The following is a 21,070-nucleotide window of genomic DNA, read 5'->3' as shown; positions in this document are numbered from 1 at the left end:
AGGGATCCCATCCAGAGTTTCTGCTGTGTGCCCTGGGACAGACTCCAGGCTTTCTGCTACATTCTACTGGATAAGCAGTTATGGATTTTTTTTCCCAAAGAGAAATTTGCCCGAGGCTTCAGTGAACTGTAATATTAATGTCGACTACGCATGTGAAACAATACTTTGGTTTAATCAGACTTATTAAACGATACACAGAAGGAGGACTTCGTCCATGACCTCAATCCTCAGCTGTTTTGCCTCGTTCTGTTAATAACTCTTCTGAAATAGAATCTTACCCCCAAAGACCGCGGGCGAAAAAAAATATGGGATACATGTGAACTTAACAGATGTGATTATTAAAATTTATATTCATAATATATTTAGGAATGTTTTTACTGTTAGACGTGTCGATGAAGGTAGGGTCTTGTGAAGCTCCCATAAAACGTGCAGCAGAATTTGATCACGCTCCAGGGCTCCCGAGGCTGTGACATTTCAATGTTAATGTAGCTTGATATCATAAATAACGTCATTCAGTCAACACTGCAGCAGTGAAGGACACGTCAGCGGCTCAATGCTACGCTCTCTGCGCCCACCCTGCAACGTTTGCAACAGCGCAAGATTCCCGAGAGTGAAATGCAACATTCTGTTTAGCTCCATAAAAAAAAAAAATACCAAAGCAACCTACTGGAAAGTTCCCAGCTCAAACCCACAACCGCATTTTATTACGCTAATGTAGTATTTATGACTTGAAAACTGTGGATCTAGCAAAGGTTTTTCCCTCTTCTTTGCTTTGATCTTTCCATGGTACCACAATGGTTGGTTGGCTGGAGAAAAGCTGCCTCTGATCCAGGCCTGAGTGCAGGATTCAGGCTTCGCTTCTCCATTCCAGACGTCATTCAGCCTTCAACTGAGAACGTAGCCACTGCAAGTTCTGCCACAAATCCGCCAGACCGATCCGATATCTTCCCCATCGTGACACAAACCCACACCAATGCAGCGTTTGGTCACGGTCAGGTTTCTCTCCAAAATGGCCAGAGAACTTCAAAAAAGAACAGGAAATTATTTTCTGGCAAGAGGGTACATTCATTAAAAAACATGGGACAGATTGCAAATAAACGCAGAAGACCGAAATTAAAGCCAAATGCCACTCGAAACTCTTATCTTAACCGGACAGTGAATGTTAAACAGGCATATTCTCAAAACTCTATATTACTTCGGTGCTCAACTTGTCCAAACAATACACTCCTAACACAGAGCAGAACCAGGAACACAGATCAGAACCAGGAACACAGAGCAGAAACTGGAAGCACTAGTTCCCCAAAACCACATTTTCCTGTATTATCCTACGTTCTGTCATTTTTTATTATATTGTATTTTGTTTTAAGGAAACAAAGGAATGACATCTTATTTTCTTTGCTCCTCTTCACGCCTGTATTGTTATCATCCAGCCCCTTCACAATATACCACACTGCTGGCTGTTTTTAAGAAGGTCTGCTACGCTTTTTTCAAAGAGGCTCAACAAATATCAGTGTCAGTGATAGTGGAAGAACTTCCTGTAGTAAAACAATATAAATATGTAATATGTAATAATTGGTTTTACAATATCGATTACAAAGTCATAGTACAATATGAGCCCAAACACAATGATTCAGTGCATTTAGAAGGGCACAATGGCTCGACCTAAGGTGACCTCAGGGTGATTAAGCGGATGTGACTGTGGTCCCTGGCCAGCAATCAGAGATGGAGGTTTGAAGAGCAGACGGTTGGACTTGCAGAAGTCGGGGTCTCCAGGTGTCGAATATCAACTGCACACAAAGCTGCACCGAAACAGCTGGGTGTCCAACCTCCGAGACGGGGATGTTCCAGAGCACGACGCAAAGGCCCTACTCTAAGAGAGCTTTGACATACAGCAGATATGTGGACAGACAAGACAGACAGACAGGCAGACAGACAGACAGGCAGATAGACAGACAGACAGGCAGGCAGACAGGCAGGCAGACAGTCAGGCAGACAGACAGGCAGACAGGCAGGCAGACAGGCAGGCAGACAGACAGACAGGCAGAGAGACAGGCAGACAGACAGACAGGCAGGCAGACAGGCAGGCAGACAGACAGGCAGACAGGCAGAGAGACAGGCAGACAGACAGGTAGGCAGGCAGGCAGACAGTCAGGCAGACAGACAGACAGGCAAACAGACAGGCAGACAGACAAAATTGGGTTTTCGGGGTTTTTATAAGGGCAGGTTTATATCAAGCTTTCAAAAGACGACGAAACACCAGAAAAACATATCACTGAACGAAATTTCAACTAACCGAACAAAAATGTTAATAAGGAGCCTCTGCACTAAGGCTGTCATGCATCTCTTCATTTGATGCTGGGTCTCTGCATCTGCACCAGAACACACATTGCAGGGATCTGGGGGTGCGGGGCAGGCCAGATACACACTGAACACAGTGGGATTCTTCACCAGACGGAAAAGGCGGGAAATTTTCAGTGCTGCTTGAATGCTGACCTCGGAATCTGTGCCTGGGGATCCCAGCAGAGGTGTCTGATGCTATTTGGAGCATTAAAATCACATCAGAGCAGAGATAAAACATGCCTACGCAGAAGAATTACACGTCACTTCAACCGACTGGAGAGGAGAGATAGTAAGATCAACAGTTTTCACTAAATAAGCTTGTGACTGTAACATATGCCATGTAGGTTATGATGTACTGGACAGCTACATCCTTTGGCTGCTGCCATGTCCCCCTGCAACTGAATCTTAATGTTAAATATAAATTTCTTCTGAATGCAAGTCTGACATTAATGAGGGCTGAAATCCCAAAATGCACCCTGTCGACGTACGGTTCGCCTTCATCTTGTATAACAGCATGGAGAAGTGGAAAATATTCCAGATATTTACAGAAAGCTCATTAATAGTGGCTGCTGATGATGACCCCTTCAGTTGCGGACCTCTCCATCCACTTCAGAACCATCCCAGACACAGAATTTGTTCTGACAGTGATGAAGGTAGGCTTGATCTCAGAAACAAAGCTGGATATATTTTAGAGCCAGAGAACAATAAAGGTGGATTTACTGTGTTGTATCTAGGGCTCATAAACAATAAAGCACAATAGTCAGCAGTGAGACAGGAACTGATTGGACCAAGGAAGGATTTCCCCCTCGCCAGGCAATACAGATAAACCAAATCCCTCCCGGATAGCTACCTTTGCAAGGGTCTTCCTGACCAGTGTGTTTTTCCGCCTTATACTCTAAATTGCATTTTACCCAAAGTACAGACTTGGAATCATCTGATTGGTCTAAGCTACTTCAATTGTTTAGTCAATATGTAAATGCAGTGTTTCCACTACCATTATATTAGGGGATCACCCCCCCCAACGGCACCTCCCACCCCCCTTTGAAAGTCAAGTTAATTTTATTTAATCGTATTTTTTATATAGCACTCGCACTCGCTATAGCTGCAGTGTATTATGGGTCAAATCGCCACTGCTGTCATTAAAAGAAACATCATGAATCCCCCCCCCCCCCCCAAAAAAAAAAAAAAGCTGTAAACTTAGGGGAAACACTGAAATGTTACAATGAAAATGCTACTAATGTATTGGAAATAAAATCTTACAATGGGTCAAAATTCAACTTTAAATATACACGATTTTCCAAATTAGTTTACAAACACTGAAGAAATATATTTTCTTCATTATTACTTACATGTAAGACAGACCAACATAACCATCTGTAATGGTTTTAAAATATAAAAATGTGAGGGCTGGGACAAACAGAGCAGGCATAAAAACTGTGACTGAGCATCTTAAGATGACTGCATCGACATTCCACAGACTTGTGTGTTAAATAACGTTGTGGGATCCGGACAAGGAATAAACATGAAAATAAATACTTTCTGGCATCAAGAAGAATGGCGATGCAATCATAGGCTGCAGATGCATCGATAAAAGACTGAATATAAGGATTGCCCTGTAAATCATCAAGCCAAAACTTATAATTCTAATAATTGTTACTTTTCTTATGATTTAAGCTATGGCATAATTAAAAAAATCCCAATCTGTGATTCGGAAAAACGTCATTTACAGCTAACAGTCATTTATGGGGAGTTTACTACTCTCTTGTGAATAATTGCTTATCCAAACAGGGCTACAGTCATTAGGACCCACTCTTTGGAATCACACCACATAAAACATACACCTTGCACACTGACAGTATGTCAGCGAGCTTTCAAACACACCGTCACATTCATTTACAGCTGAAGCACCTTGAATGAGATAAATTACTGCAGTAATTCTGTCCTCGTCCATAATTTTTATGCAATTCCAAAAATAATGTCATAAAACAATGATATATCACTGTTATTTAACAAATAAAATTAATTTCACCATAGATAATTAAACAGAAACCAAGAGTATTTGATTTTTAAAATTAATATAGTAAAAGGAATTATGTCTCGTTCATTCTTTTCGAGATCAAGGCAACTGTTATTTGGTAAAATAACATGTCCGTGAAATAAAATGAGCGATTAGGCAATTTATGATTGTTTACTTTGCATGGAGAATTATTATACTGATCCTCTAATAAGTAATATAGTAAGATTTTGGATCCCGTAATCGAATACAAGGTTATGGGCTTGCATTGGACATGGCACCGAGCACAGGGGCTCCTTTAGAACACAGCTACTCTGAAGGCCGGTCCTGGACAGCTCTGGACAGCTACGAAGGAGCAGGGGGTTCAAACGGCATTGTCCACTAGGAAACTACACTTAACCTTTAGTATGTGTTTAGAAACTTTTACTCTGGCAAATAACAGAGCAAACACATTCCTAACAACAAAAGCAAGAAACAACTCACAAGGCAGATTGCGCCTATGTAGTACAGCGCACCCTGAGGGTTGTGGGTTCAATTCCTGCCTCTGCATTTGTCTGTGTAAAGTTCTCTCCAGCTGTTTCCTCTTGAAGTCCATAAAAAGACATTTAGGTAAATTGCTGCCCTTTGACCGTTCAGAGAGATTCCCGTCCTGTGCTTCCAGGTAGAGGCTTGCTGTGATTCTGGATGACAGGTGAATATTAAACGTACTTAAAATATTGTTAATAGTGTTTTAAGACAGTTGTCAATGGATTGAGCTGGGTATTACGTGAAATATTTTTCATATGGAAAAGCTTCCCATGGAAGCAGTTTGCTTCCTGGCATTTGCATAAAAATCTTGGTCCAAGTATTGTTGCATTGTAGGTGCGGGGAGTCAAGAGATTTCTTGCAATGCCCTCGTGTTTAAGCACTTTTCAAGATTATTGTTAACATTATCTAATTTGCGCAGGTCTAGCTGCAACATGTTATGACTGCTTTGTGACCTGTCTGTGTTTTAAACTTTATTTATTTATTTGTTAGTATTTTTAGAGTTAGGTTTAGTTAGTTTTTTGTTGGCCAGCATCTAGTTTAGAAGTCGTGCCGTCTCTAACCGTGATGTTTTTCGTTTGTACAGCCTGAATGCTAAGTCTACTGGAAATAGTAATCGTGTCACTGTTTTAAGCGAAAGTATTGTGAATCTGAATCTCATGCCACTGTGTACATGTATATGCAGGGCTGCTGCTAAAGATTCTGGGCCCCATGAAAGCACTTTATTTCGGGCACCCAACCTAGATCAAGTCACCCAGGGGCCTTTGGAATCATCCTAACTCGCCTGCTTTACGGGGCCCCTGTGTATATGGATGGTACGACACTAAAGCCCACTTGAATTGATTAATGAGCAAATGTATGACAAAAGATTCTGAGGCAGTAAGTATATGTAGCAGTCAATAATGTAATAACTGTAATATAATATTTTTTATTACATTAATGGTAGATATAACAGTTTTATCTGCTACACCAGCCAATAATGTAATAATGAGCCAATAATGCAATAACTTATTACATTATGCACAGGTATTTCATTTTTGTTTCTGAAATTTTATCACATTATTGATGTTATTACATTATCAAAATTCACTTCATAATACCAGCAATCTACTATAATTATGCCAGTAGGTATTTCTCCATTTCCCACACGTCTCAATCAACTAACGCCTGTCGGTCAACATGGGCTGAGCGATCTCTCAGTAGTGGTGGGTAATTTGTACGGCTCTAGCACGTTGGGGAGGTATTCGCACTTATAGCCAGCCAAAGAAATCTGACTGACTTGTTTCCAGGACGTGGGATGCGAGGTGGGGGCAGGTACAGGTAGCTGTAGAAGTGTTGTATTTGGCAGATAGCCAGGGTCAACTGGAGCTTATTAGGAATCCAATACACCCAACTCACTGGGATGACCTTATTTGTCTTTGAAGCCATCTTGCTAAGATAATAACTCCTCCTGCCCATGAATGGAGATATTCTTTGTTGGAATCTATTCTCATCTTTGTTACACAAGTCAACTCAGCTCTTGGACCAGTCATCTCAGCCCAGCCGATGGAAACGTGAATGACATATTCAGTATGAGTATTCAATTATTCTCTCAATCAGGCATTCCAATCAGTATTCTGAACGGATGACAATTTTCCAGGAAATGAACTGTGAATTCAGTCCTTTTTATGTGTGAACAACTCATGCTTTACGTAGGGAAATGGTTTTGCGATTCTGTAACACAATTAAGAGTCATAAGCATTATGCTGAGAGGGGAGGAGAACATCTCAGGAGTGAAGACATATCAAGGTAGGCTGCAAAACTTTTGTTCTTAATCCGAGTCCCTCTTAAACATCTCATGTAATCTCCCTAGGACAGGTTTGATGCTTGCCCTTCTGATGGTGTGCATTAAGCCTTAAAATGACAATAACAGTCTTCAGAAAAGATTGCGTAATACAGAGTTTCAAAAATAATAATTAAACAAGGTGCTGCTCACATGGGAAAGACGTCTCTATGTCAGTCAGTCAATCAATCAATCAATCAATCAATCAGACAATTGATTTATAAAGTACATTTAAATACGCCACATGTCAAAGCCACAAAAATGCCACATGACTGGAAATTCACAGTGACCCCAGTGCTAGTTTGCAAACGAAGTAACTCAATGGGAGCAACCCATTAAAAGCTTTAAAGACCAGGAGTAGAGTTTTAAACCTAATCCTGAAAATACAGGTCTTTTTGAAACTAACACAGTTTTTATAATAATCAATTATAGAATCTAGCAGGTGGGTAAATAATGTGTCTTGCATGTTGTGCCATTTTACAAAACTGCCACTGAATTAACAGAAACTGACGATGAAATAAAAAAAGGGTAGAATGATTCCTGAGCCTGGGTCGACTTGACTGGTGTCAAAGGGACGGAACGTGTTTGACATCGTACACTGAGACCACAATGAGAGGTCATGAGGGTCAATATAAAAGCACATGACTCAGTTTTAGTAGGAAGCTCAACATTTCTAAAACAACAGGTGACACTGAGCATTATATCCTGAAAAAATACTGACACAAAGGAAACTGGCAGGAAGCCGGAATTCAGGTGTGTAGTAAGTGACAGTGTGAGCGGGAGTGCCTCTCTGCGCTGACGCACCTGTCCCCACTGCCTGCTGTGCTGCTCTGGTGGCATCAGGAGCAGCGTGTGTCCTGCTTTCATGTGTGCCCTGCTAAACCGATCACTATCTTTAAACAACACAGGCCGTTTGGGACCATGCGGCAGTTCTGGGACACTGGGGCAGCACTGAAAGGCCGCTGGGTTTGTAGACTGTGACTGTCACCGCTAAACGTGCCTCCCTGACAGCTTCACTTATACTGACATAGCAAAAATACATACATACGGTACTGGGCGAAAGTTTTAGGCACTCAAAGAAGATGGTGTTTAAATGATGTTCATCTTGGTGTATAGCTATGATATTATATCTGTCAAAGTCTGTTAGCTTGGCCATTTCTAAACCTAAAATCAGCCCATTGTTTGCGAAAACCATCCAATACACCCATGGACTTCTTGATTCGACCACTAAACCGCATGGTTTAGCTAATAAAAACCTCACTGAGTTATTTACCAAATAAAGTTTATTTATTGAGCTGGTGCTGAAATTCCAACAAATACATGGAATGGCTGAGGTGCCCTTGAGAAGAGGTTTGGGAACCAAAGTGGCGTTCGTCCAAGAAGATATCAGTAGCTATATTTTTTTTCTGAGAAGAAATACACTCGCCACCCAGATAAACAGCTTCAGACATTTTCCATGTGCTTTTTCACATTACTGTATATCTGCGAGATCTGGTTTTCCATGTAAGACTCAGCAGTCTGGTACAAAAACAGGCATCAGATGTCATACAGCCCCAGCAATGACGCAAATTACACATCGAATGTTTTCTTTGGGGGTCAGATATGATTCTGGTATAGCAGGGTCACACTTAGGGTGGGGTTAGCGTCTCATCGGGTGAAATTTATTCCCCTTCTCCTGACACTGTCCCCTAAAGCCACCTACATGTCTGAATCAGCCCCGGGGCTTTGGCTTCGGCGGGTGGGGGGGTCTGTGTCTGCCCACATCTGTGCATTAGATGCCCTGGGGCAGAAAGCCTTTACCACACGGGGGCAATCAACTTTTACTACCTCAGTCCCACTGAATAAACAGGTGTCACCCCACCTCACGTGACATCATGACGAGAAACAGGTAGATGCCTCCACCTTCCATCAAAGCTTAGAACTGAAGACGCGAACCACAAAATTACTCAGCTAGAGATCACAGAAACAGGAAAGACTTTCAGTCTCAGAAACATGCATTTACAGCGTGTAACGTGCTTCTCGGTGATCTGCTGCAGCATATATATGTATCTTTCTGAATGAGATGAGAAGTCAAACACAAAACAGAGCGAAGGAGCTAACGAGCTAACTCTCAGTTTACTCTATTTGTCATTACTAAACCATTTAAAACTGAATCAAACAGGAAGCTCTCGCAGGAATTCAAAGGCTTGCCTTTTGTTACCCCCCCCTCCAATACACACACATACCACCACTGGGACCAGTCTGCACTAAGGAAACTTTTCTTTTCACCCCAGACCACTCATCTCCCCCAGCCCTTGCCCCTGCTCCCTCCCCACGCTCTGTGTGTCATTTGGTTGTGAAGACACCCAAAGGTGCCGTCCCTCTTCTGCCTCCTCAGGATGCCGACCTTGGACAGGCAGGTTGCCAGGGACCAGCAGACTCTACAGAAAGGTGACGGTGAGGGAGTGAGCTCATACAGAGACACACAGACAGAAACACACAGACAGAGACACAGACAGAGACACAGACACACAGACAGAGACACACAGACACATAGACAGAGACACAGACAGACACGGAGACAGAGACACAGACACACAGACAGACACACAGAGACAGACACACAGACAGAGACACACAGACACATAGACAGGGACACAGACAGAGACACACAGACAGAGACACAGACAGAGACACAGACACACAGACAGAGACACACAGACAGAGACACAGACAGAGACACACAGACAGAGACACACAGACAGAGACACAGACACAGACAGAGACACACAGACACATAGACAGAGACACACAGACAGAGACACACAGACAGAGACACACAGACACACAGACAGACACACACACAGACACACACACACAGACACACACACACAGAGACACACAGACACACAGACATACAGTGCACAGTAATCAATGTTACATTTGGGCAGGAAATTTAAAAAATAATATTCGAGGGGCAACTTTTGCACTCACTGTCTAAAAAATGGTTGCATAAAAAAAAAATGGGGGCATTTTTTAAGAATAATTAAAGTAATTAATGCATAAGAAGCATAAATTAATTAATTTTGTTTTTAATATGAAATGACCCCAGATTAAAATGCATAGAGTAATCACTGCCTTGTGCCAACATGCGTAAATAAAAAGTGTACGATTGCTGTTACAATGAAAAGTGGGCAGTTATTGGTCTGTATATAGAATAGCATTCATACGTGAGAGAAAGCAAGAGACAGTTCCAACTATTTAGGCTTTATTTAGCTCTTAATAACAATCTATATGTATCACACATTACTTTATAGATAAAGTGAAAACTTCATCACAACTAGTTTATGGTCTTTAGATACTGTTGAAGGTCTCTGAAACATATTAGAGGAAATAAAAGTCAGTGTTTTAAAACTGTAAATGCAAACCAATCCCTGCAACAAAATAAAACAGATACTGTGTTTAACAAATATTGTTAACCTGTGAACTGCATGGTAATGTATTAACACTCAATTAAATAACTTTGCCTCCATCAACTGCCCTGTGAGAGGCTTACTGAGGAGACTGATTTTAGCTATGAATTCTGGGATGTCTGTGCAACGTCACGACCAAAAGCTCTCGGGTTGTTTACAACCAAGAAGGAACACTACTGGTTTTAACACACAATAAAACATATATCGATATAAATGGTACTGTGTCATACTATATCTCGATTTGAAAATATATCGGTATACCGAGGAATTTCGATATACTGCCCAGCCCTGAGCAGCTGGTTGATGGGTGGGTGTTGATGCCATGGGTGAGCAGCCAGTCTGTAGCCATGGCCCTAGCAGCAGGGACGGATTATGGGGTTGTGTGGCCCCTGGGCAAAACGTTCGCGAGGGCTTACACAATAAGGCATCATTTTTTTAGTTTATTTCATTGGCCGAAACTGCCAAATATTATGTGCATCATGTCAACACACACACACACACACACACACACACTTTCACTGTGGAAATACAGCAATGATTAAACATGAACTGCAGAAAAGACATGAAGCTGGTTAACTGCAAACTGAATTAACTGACAGTAAATATTGATTGGAAGAGAACTATGGTATTTATGAAAAGACAAGCAACGAAGAGAAAGACCTAAAGGGTTGGTTATAGGCCAGAAGGAAAACATCAAAGGCTCTGCTTACGTGTGTCAAAGAATTATTTTGTGTTTAGTGTGGCTATACGGCAGGAACGAGTGGCAGAAACGTCTATAATGAACAAGGAAAGGCACGTCCGAACTCGCAGACTTACACAGCGGCACAGGGGGACCTGAAGAGACAGAAAAAGACCTGAATTATTGGCTTTTCCCTTAACAGAAGAAGGTGGAGGAACCACATGACATGGGGGACGTCGCATCACGCGCATCACACCCGCAGTCATGGCCAGATGCAGCATCGCATGCAACATCCCACAAAACACATCGTCAGAAGCTGACAACTTAATTGAGGCTTCCCTGACATCCTCTCCGAAAAGCCACCAAATAGGCCTCAATTTGTCTTACAGCGAAATTAATTATCATTGATTGAGCTGTAACAAAAATGTAGAGAACCACATCAGTTAATAGTTACATGCATAGGGTTCAATAAGATTTTTTACATAAATATATACAACATATAATTACGCAAAATAAATATATTCCATTAAATGTATATGCTTCATTTACATGGTTATTCCCTCAAAAACAGAGCAATTCAGTATCATGCCTAATTCTGATCAAGCAATTATCCTGTTAATTACTCGGGCTCTGTGGGCTTTCCAGAAATCATTAAATAAAGAATCACAGAACTCGAAATAATTTTAACTTTACTGCGAATTTCGTATTCGTACCAGTGCAGAGATATATAACAGTGATTAAGTCAGTGTCCAATTTTCCATGCCATCCAGGAATTATAACACAGTACGTATTTCACGGTATTTTCAAAAGCATGTTACTCTAGCATTTTGCAATCATACAGAATGCCAAAATTTCAAAATACCACAGTACGCCAAAAATACCACAGTATACCCTACGTACAGCAGTATACCGTATCACCGCAATACTGCCCGTGCTTAACTGTGATTTGTCATTAAAAGTCATCATTTCATCTTAATTTATTAAGAGCTCAGCTGGAGCAAAAACCCGGTGACAAACACTCCTCCTGAGAACCACGTTTGACGAATTCTGCAATGATCAATCGGCAAGAGTTAGAGATAAACGAACAAACAGGTAAAAATTCTGCTCAACTGACATATTTGTAATGGCCTCTCCGGTGAAACCCAGCTCTGCTCGACAGCCATCTGCTGAATGTCACAGCCTCATGAGAAGGTGACAAATGATAACATGGACACAAGCAATTTCATCGACACAAGCCTTTTGTTACCACAATGGTTGAACATGATCCTCAGTGTTTGCAATGTTGAATAAAACCCAAGATTTAAGCTTCTTTGGCCCATACATACCTCAAAACTGAAGGCAGTATGTTTAATGTAAATACAACTTAAAAGAGTACAAAAAGACTTTGTGTAGTAAACATTCTGTCAGGCATCTGCATAGACAGCTCAGATACTGTAAGCCCTAAGGAGTACTGACACTGAAAGAAACATCACACATCTCCCTAAGGCTCACAGGTTTCATCTTTCAGACCTTCAAGAAAGTTCACCTGTGATGCAAGTCACACTGGTGAAAAAAAAAAACAGCTGAGGTCTATACCTGGAGGAGTGTAGATCTTCCCTCATGTGGTCTGAACTACTCTCTAAGCCAGACCTGGGCAAACACCACCCCATGGGCAACATCGGGCCCACACAGCAATTTTTACTGGCCTTTGAGCCCATGAAGATAAAATGGAACATAAAAAGATGCACTGGTTCTACTGTCTTCTGCATGTATTTTTTTACAAAAGGCTGGGATTCCTCCTGCCCCCCCCCCACAGATAATAACTGCCCTTGCCTGAAGAACAGTGTCAGCTATGCTTATGAGATCTGCAGTACTGCATTAAGCCAATGGGACAGTCCTGGTCTTGGGCATCACGCCTGAACCTGAACCTGAACATCTGAGCAAAAGGCCTTTCCTTAAGAAGCCTGAACTGCTTTCTTACCTAAAGGACAGGATGAGTGCAGGCATTTGCTCGTGAAAGTACAACATTACTAGCAGATGTCAGTGACACACCCCTGAGGTTCATGGTGCTGCACCATGTCAGCAACACGTCCCAATCAGAGGCGCCACATGCCAGAGAATCACGCGTCTGCAGTGTCGTCCCCTTCAGACCGCTGAGCTTCATGCGCAGCATGTGTGATGTTGGGGAGTCACAGTAAATGTGCAGGATCTCCCTCCGGAGGCAGATTCACGTGGTAGACAAGAGCTGGTGCGGCAAACCCATGCAAAGGTCAGACTACGTTCTGTGCTGTTACTATGCAGATTTTAGGGAAAACAGGTCCCCACAACAGCCTAACAACCAAAGCAGCGGAACGCAAAGGAACATTCTATAACCAATACAGACATCTTCTTTGAAACTCACAGTGTCTGTGAGGCAGTTCCCCCAACAAAGTTACTCTACAACAGAATTTTCCATTAATCTGTTACTTATTTTCACATCTAAACATTAAGAATTACATTAAGTTGGAAAACTACACTTGAGCAAAATTCTGCCATTTACTCTTTAGTTTTGAACAGATGTCATGTAGACACAAGTTGTTTACTGGACATGTTAGAGCTTTAGGCTCAAGCATTGTAATACTTTGTACACTTTCAAATGCAGAGTTACACATAAAATTTATATTGAATTATCCATCCAACCATTTTCTGTTCCCACTTGTCCTATTCAGTGTCGTGGGGGTTTGGAGCCCATCCTTAAAGACAGAGACGGGATAGGACACCAACCCATCATGGGGCACACAAACACCTATGGGCAAATTGGTAAGTCCAATTCACCTTAGCATGTTTTTGGATGGTGGGGGGAGACTGTGGTACCCAGAGAGAAGCCCCACAGCAAAGAAAACACAATTAGCAAGTTTATTTTAAGATTACACCCCATTTTGTTAGAGGTGCCTTATGGAATGAGAGAAACTCGCAGGTAACTTAGTGCTCTCAGGACATGTGATAGCAACGTGAATGATGACATCACTCCCATTCATCACATGCAGTCTGGAGAACATGCATGCTACACTCAGTAAATGGAGACAGTTTGCAAAAGGAGAGATAAAGATTATCATTATATCTTTAACTCCCCACCAAAACACGGGGCATTGTCACCCTTTCTGTACGTCTAGAATTCTGTCTAATATTCAACGTCAATGTCAATTTTCTCCACAACCTTCAAACAAGGGCACAAGCCGCTATTTCACATTTCGAATAATATTTTTTCTTTCCTCTCTTAAAAATTGCAAAGTAGATTTATGCAGCTAACACAGTCACATATATGTCTGCATGTTCCTCTACACGTATGCATAACATGCGTGTGACCTTGCCAGTACTAATACCAGTGAATGTTCATGTGCCCCAGCCAAGCAGCGTGAAGTAAGATTCATGAATATTCCGCACACGTTTACCCGCTGTGCTGAAAAATGTCTCCACCCATAACCACGTAACAGGAAGTCAAAACGAGGCGGTATGTTAATTCCACAGCACGTTACGTTTAATGAACATTAAGACCTTGAAGTACCAAAAAAATACTGAAACACTATCTCAGTAAACACCAACGAGCTATCCTGGAATTCTTCATCATTTTTCCTATTTTACCCCTATGGAAAAAAAATCATAATTAAAAAATCTGGTCTGGTTTATTCTATGATCTCTTTGTTCTGTCGTGGTGTTGGTAGATGTGGTGAAAAGCGCAGTTAGACCCCGCTGGAGAGATCTTCATGACCAAAAGGCCACGAGAAGCCGCATTCCAAATCTCTCCGTGACGTTAAAGCAGGACACAATGAGCGCGAGCCTCTGGAATGTTAAGTCTCGCCGGGGGGGCTACCGAGGCGACGAGCACCGTCTCTGCTCTCTCCTCCCCGCATGCTTCTGCTGCATCCCCAGCAAGTCCGTGCCACTATACAGAAGGCGGCTGCATTATTTAACCGCGCACTTCCTGGCAACAGTAATTATTTGTCTCCGATTCGTCACTGTGGTTAAAGCCCTGCCTCACCTGCTGGGGTATGAGCTGCCCCCCCCTTGGCGGCCCACTATAACAAAATGCTTGAAGGGAAGGTGTTCAGCTCCCCTATGCTCTGCCCCCCCCCCCCCCCCCCAGGCCCCACGAAGCTGGGTTTGCTTCAATAAACAGGGAATGGCCAGGCCAGGGGGTGCGTAGTGCTGAAAACCCAGTGCATCGGAAGCACAGAGCACACTCTGCATCTTCTCCCTGACAACCACCACCCCCCCCACCTCCAGTGCACCGCATCAGCGTCACGTTGCTTCCAAGGGACTCAAGCGTGGCACACTGCCAGGCACGTGATGTCAGAGTCACACGGGTGGCTCTGCTCGTCGTTCCCCCCAAGCGTGTGTGTGTGGGGGGGGCCTAAGGTAGCCACGGTGGCCGATCTCTGCGGCATTCCTCGGCGGCATTCCTCTGGCACATCTAACTGTACTCTTCGGGTGCCGTGTGTGGCTGATGTTGACCGAGAAATGAGTCACGGAGGATAAAGGAGGCGGGGCCAAGCAGCCACAGCAGACCCAGCTGATGAATGGGGCTTGAAAGAGCACATTTACATGCTGAAGTCACGTCACATACATCTGAGGTTGCCATATCTTTACATTTATTACATCACTCAGGTATATCCTCTTTGTCCCAGAGACAAATGATTTATTCCTCTTAATAAGGGAGCGCCGTTGCTAGGAGTAGTAGTTAGTTATCTATCTAGGTTGGCCGAAGATATTTTATATCAGCTGTTAATACGGATAAATTTGGTCTTAACTGTATTTTTTTTAATCTCCTGACATACCAGGAAATACCAGGCCAGAATGGCAGCTCAATTCCTTGTGCTGTTAAGGTCCTATTGTACATCTATTCATTCGAAAAAGCTGGAAAACAGCAGCTCGACTTCAAGGTCCCATTTGCTGCCTGCATTGTTTGATTTGCACCTAAACACCTTCACAAGGTTTAGCGTGAATCTTGAGAGAGAGTAAGTGTGTAAAAAAGTGAAACTGGAAATGAACCAAACAAGCACCAGGAAAGTGCACCACAGCCACTGGCTGGGGAGATAGCAGGGCTTGTAATTCTGCTTCTCCACTGCAAAAGGCTGCTATTAATCAGTAAGAAGACAAGCGAAAGCTGCCTTGGAATATGGGGCCCAGGCTTAATGAGGACACGGATTCTCCCTGGCTGTAGATAAAATCTGAGGCGCGGCTTTGCGGCGAATCGCAGCAAGGCTGTCAGAGGGGGGGCCGCTGCTGTATCAGCCCGGCTATGGAGCGAGCCGCTATTTCTGTGTGCAGTGTTTGACCTAATTGTGTCAGCATCCCGCCCCAAACGCTGCTGAAATCTGGAGTGTAAACACAGCCCTGGTGGGAGAGACGAAGCCGGAGGTTTCGCTGGGTTACGCTCATCTTGTGGTGCTGCTGTTAGCATGGTGGGAAAGGAACCGTCAGACCCAAAAGGACGCCGATTCGTATTTCCTATCTCTTGCGTTTCCTGTGTAATTGATCTAAATATAAATCCTGACAGGGAGGGCAGGATTACATATTAACATTAAATAATTTAGGAAAGGTATCTCAAAGCCACAGAAAAAGGTAGCCCTTTCACTGAGTCTGAGTCACATAGGGGATCCCTGGCAGAATGACTTCGAATGGTCCCAGGATGGAGAAGCAGGGAGATTCCCACGGAAAAGGTGGATAACAGGGACCAGAGCTGTGCATCAGATTAACGACAGATAGGGGCCTTTAAAACTGCAGAAATCTTTGTGGAAGCAAGTGACACGTTTAAAAGCAGACCAACAGATCATTAATTCATTTCTTAGTCCACAATTTTATCAAAGGAAAAAACACTCATAATGCCACAAGGAGTGTCAGAGCTAATATGTTACTAAATCGATCTGAGTAAAATTCCTCTTCTGCAGTACAACAGCTGCACCCAGCTGAGATTCCACCTAACAGCTACGAGAATAAAAGTCCAAGTACATCATGCCACACAACAGTGTGAGCCATTAGATATTTTCCAACATGCTCATTTATTGTTCTCATCTTTTAGTGTAAGCGATTAATTGTCAACACACCACAATGAAATGTTTCCTCTGCATTTAACGCATATGTGACATAACAGCACGCAGCTAATTCAGCACCCGGGGAGCAGTGCCTTGCGTAGGTTACCTCAGTAGTACTCTGCCGGTCGGGGATTTAAACCAGCACCCCTTCACTCACAAACGCACTTCCCGAATTACTAGGCCACCACTGATCATATTGACACCAAAATCATGAATTAACAAAATACTTTTTGTCTTCCCAGTGTCACACATATTTCCTCACATGGCACCAGTTTACAATAAGCTCCCTTTCACCACAAATGTCTATTAATGATTTACAATGTTTAACAACCTAATTAATACTTGTTTACCCCTCACGTTGCATCAGATTTTGTCTTTCAGACAAAAACAAATTACTGGTAACTGATCGTTTCAAAACACCAAAATCGTGAATGTGATTTTTCAAGATACTACTATAATTATACTAGAAATTGAACACAAAATGCTGAAGTAAAGACTAATACATTAAGCATTTTCCTTACTAAAAACAAAACAGTCCCAAAGGCAGTTTGCTTGTTTTGGCTCTAAAACCAGACACAAAAAGTCTAGTAATTTCACAGAGAGGTACAATCAGACTTCCTAATTACTAGATGCAAGATACTGGACCATGTTGAATCCAGTGGTTTCATTCCCTAAATAACTGGTTACAGCTGGAAAATAAACATGCACAACACTATTTGGTAGGTACTTGGCTTACAGACTCAACATAAGAAGCAAATATACCCTATATCTAATCTATCCCTACAGTACAGTTAATTAAATGGGAGAGGGTCAATAGACCCAACTGTTTTTGAATCAACAATTGTCTCCGGGTACCACAATCAGATCCTCAAATGTGCCGCTTCTCTTCTGGCTGTTTTAGCACGCCCCACCTCACCAAACTCAGTGAAGGGAAGCGGGTCACACCTTCACAGGCAGGAGGCTAAGTCATTATATAACGCGGTTTCTCAAGAACTGTGAAGGACAATAAATATTAGCTACAGGGGAAGATAATGCAGATGTTTAGGGACGGAGAGACTCTTGCTCAAAAATGCTGTGCGTTCGGCAGGTGTTAGAAGCAAATCAAGCCTGGCTGTTTCATGAGAATCTCTGCACTGCCTGCCTGCCTGGACATGTGCAGCGCCCAATCGCCCAAATCCACCTCATCCCTGCATCCTTGCCTCCATAAGTCACCAGACAGATTATAACAAAGGCATGGCAAAAAAAAACACTACGAAGATAAACAGCCATACATTGTGTGACTATGGTGACAATAATGACCACTGAATTTAGCTGATTCCAAAGGGGCGGGGGGCTTCATCTCAGTTATACATTTCCTGACGTTAATAACCAGTCATAACACAACACACAAAATCACAGTGCCTGCATGAAGCTGACCTACGCGACTTCAGCTTTCCAATGAAACCAGTTGGCAGGCGTTTCCCAGGCGACGTAGAAGAGATAAGTGCTTATGCGAGAAATAATTAGAGACGTCCTGAATTATCACCAGGAGTACTTTTGAATATTGCCGAAACAGTCCCACGGTATCTCACAGCCCCGGCTCATCTTAATTAAAATAAAAACCCGACGTAGCCTTCCTTCCCCCTGAATCTCCTCGGCAGGTTTTGCACACCCCATTTGTATGCCCAAGATCCGCACACGCCATAATAAACCGCGGTGAGGTGTTCGTCACTTATGTCTTACGGAAATGTCCGTATGCAGGTATGATGTCGGACTGAGAAGGAAAAAACGGGCAGCTGGAAACCGAAATGATTTATCATTTAACAACACATCCAGTTTATCTACTGCGTTTCATACATGCGATATACCTGACTGCGGCACACCGGCTCTGCGGGGACAAGAACCTCGTTACGATTTTTTACATGCTCCCTAAAATTGCTCATATATTTATTTGTGAGCAAAATAACATGATGATTAGTAGTTATAGAATTGTTATACTTCGATATATAGCCATCGTAGATATGAAAAAACGTAGACATGGCATGCATTTATGCAAAATTATGCAAAATAATATCAGCGTGTTTTTTTAATCGAAACATGACATTTTTATAAATGTGACACGGGGGTAGGATTTAGGGGCCCGGGCGAGTTAATAAGACTTAACTTGGTGAACAGAGAGGAGCAGAGCGCTATATTGTCAACCTGTTTTCACGATCGACGCAGTCCCATATCACTGGCCTAAAATAAATCTCACACACATATTTACCTCTGACATTCACCCATTTTACTACTACCTGTATCTGCCAATGAATAACGTACAGCATACAGCTATAATAGTGATGGATTGTCCATTTATCTTTTCACGGCGATAAATAAAAATGTTATTAGCATTATAACAAATAATGGCATGTAGATATAATGACGTGGCCTCGACCAAGTAGACTGCATCACATAACTAAGTAGGGGGGACACAGCTAAATGTGCAGTGACATACATTTAATAAAACGAAGAAAGCACTCCGCACCTGCAACCAGGGGGCTGTTTATTCATAAGAAAATAGTGAGCTTTACTAATAAAGGTAAATGGGGCATCGGCGCTTGTCATGCGGACTACACACCCCCATTTCTAGAGGGAAAACAGCTGTTCGGCAAACTATAATAATAATAATAATAATAATAATAATAATAAAATTACATACATACATACATACATACATAATTGCCATGGTATATTTTCGTTAAGTATTTATTTAAATAACCCGCTCATTATATTTCCCCGTATTGAGAATAACTTATGAGACAGGTGAACGGATTGAGCTGCTTGACCCAGTATTTATCCAGCACTACGACCCCTCCTGGGTAATCCCAATCAACAGATGAATATTTCGCAATTTTTTCAGAGAGCACGTCACAATATAAACTTGCTTTTTTTCTGATAGTAAGAATGACGCACGATGGTTATACTAGGGGGAATCAAAACTGACTACTCACGCACTGCCTCCTGTTTGGGGTCCAGTCCGTTCGCTGTTTGCTGGATTCGTGCGATTTTGTTTTGCAGGACCCAAACTCTCTGGTTCGTGGATATGAGCTCGGTCTCCAGCTCCTGGAAGAGGGAGCACGCGTGCCTGGCCAGGTCCGAGAGCTGCCTCAAGGTCCGCGAAAGAGCAACGCTGTTGATGGAGCACAGATCCTCGAAAATCAAGCCGTCATCATTAGGGATTGGGTGCCTGCACAGCAACGGAGGCTCCACGATCCTTTTTGCGAATGGCATCTTGAATATAAAAAATAATAGTAAATCCCCCCAGGTATAACCAGATCCAAGAAACAGCAATTAACGATGTTTCCCGTTCAGTCAAAAAAATCCCAAAGTCAGTTTAAAATCCTCCATCCCTTTACCCTCTTATGGGAAAAAAATCACGCTGTTACAGAGTACCGCAGCCTGCCGTCAGTCTTGGTTTATCGCCGCTCCTCGGACCATCAGCTGCATATCGGTTGGTTTTTCCCCCCAATGCAATAAAGTGGAGGTGGATTACAAAAAAAATGTTGTCGTAAAAACCCGGCATGGGACGTCGGCGTGTTTACGGATCTGGAGCGACTGTGTGTTCATTCAACAGAAAACCAGGAGTCGATAAAGCACGATTGCCGGGCGGAAGTCAGTGAAAAACGTGCCAAGGCTTTAAAAGGACATTGTTTAGTAGATTCTTATCTATTCTGATTTGAAAGATAAGGAGGGTTTCCGTATGAAAACGAAAGGATAGAGTGACGATTATCACACGCTTATTTGGCTCCATAAAAATAAACAACCGGAACACAGTAAAGAGCACAGGGTAGGAGCGGTGTATAAATTTCTACAAGCTCAGGATGTAGACTGACAAATATCGTATGTTATATGTGTCAAAAAGGGTTTCTAACACCTTTGACCCTATATGTTGAGAATATCTAAAACGGGATTATGTTATTCTGAGCTCCACATTCGTAAATAAAGTATACGATCACTTATATTTCGTAGTATTGGAAAACAGTTGTTCCCGGTTAATTGTTTTGCATGATTGCTTGGATTTTGTGGCATAGTTACCACTTCCATGTATATAAATAATAAATCAAGAATGCGTAATGACCATGTCCGCACTTGTTTAAAAAGAGTTTAAGACTCTATAGGACAAACACACATTGATTTCTTAAATGTGTTTCATTTCAAAATACATTTTAA

The 21,070-nt window shown here is 42.5% G+C and overlaps 1 protein-coding gene across 5 annotated transcripts in view; it reads right to left on the bottom strand.

Moving 5' to 3' along the window:
• nhsb (Nance-Horan syndrome b (congenital cataracts and dental anomalies)) overlaps nucleotides 1-20,671 on the bottom strand; it is a 79,065-nt gene extending 58,394 nt beyond the window's left edge. For all 5 annotated transcript variants that reach the window (XM_048979439.1, XM_048979440.1, XM_048979441.1 and 2 more), the window contains exon 1: nucleotides 19,852-20,671. In XM_048979439.1, coding sequence (XP_048835396.1) covers nucleotides 19,852-20,131 — 280 coding nt within the window. In that variant the 5' untranslated portion in view covers nucleotides 20,132-20,671. The remainder of the gene's footprint in view (nucleotides 1-19,851) is intronic.
• Nucleotides 20,672-21,070: the final 399 nt, after the last annotated feature.

This window comes from Brienomyrus brachyistius, chromosome 16 (assembly GCF_023856365.1).
Source record: "Brienomyrus brachyistius isolate T26 chromosome 16, BBRACH_0.4, whole genome shotgun sequence".
In the NCBI taxonomy this organism is placed as follows: domain Eukaryota; kingdom Metazoa; phylum Chordata; class Actinopteri; order Osteoglossiformes; family Mormyridae; genus Brienomyrus; species Brienomyrus brachyistius.
The sequence above is the reverse complement of the archived record's forward strand: the minus strand, read 5'-3'. Positions and strand labels throughout refer to the sequence as shown.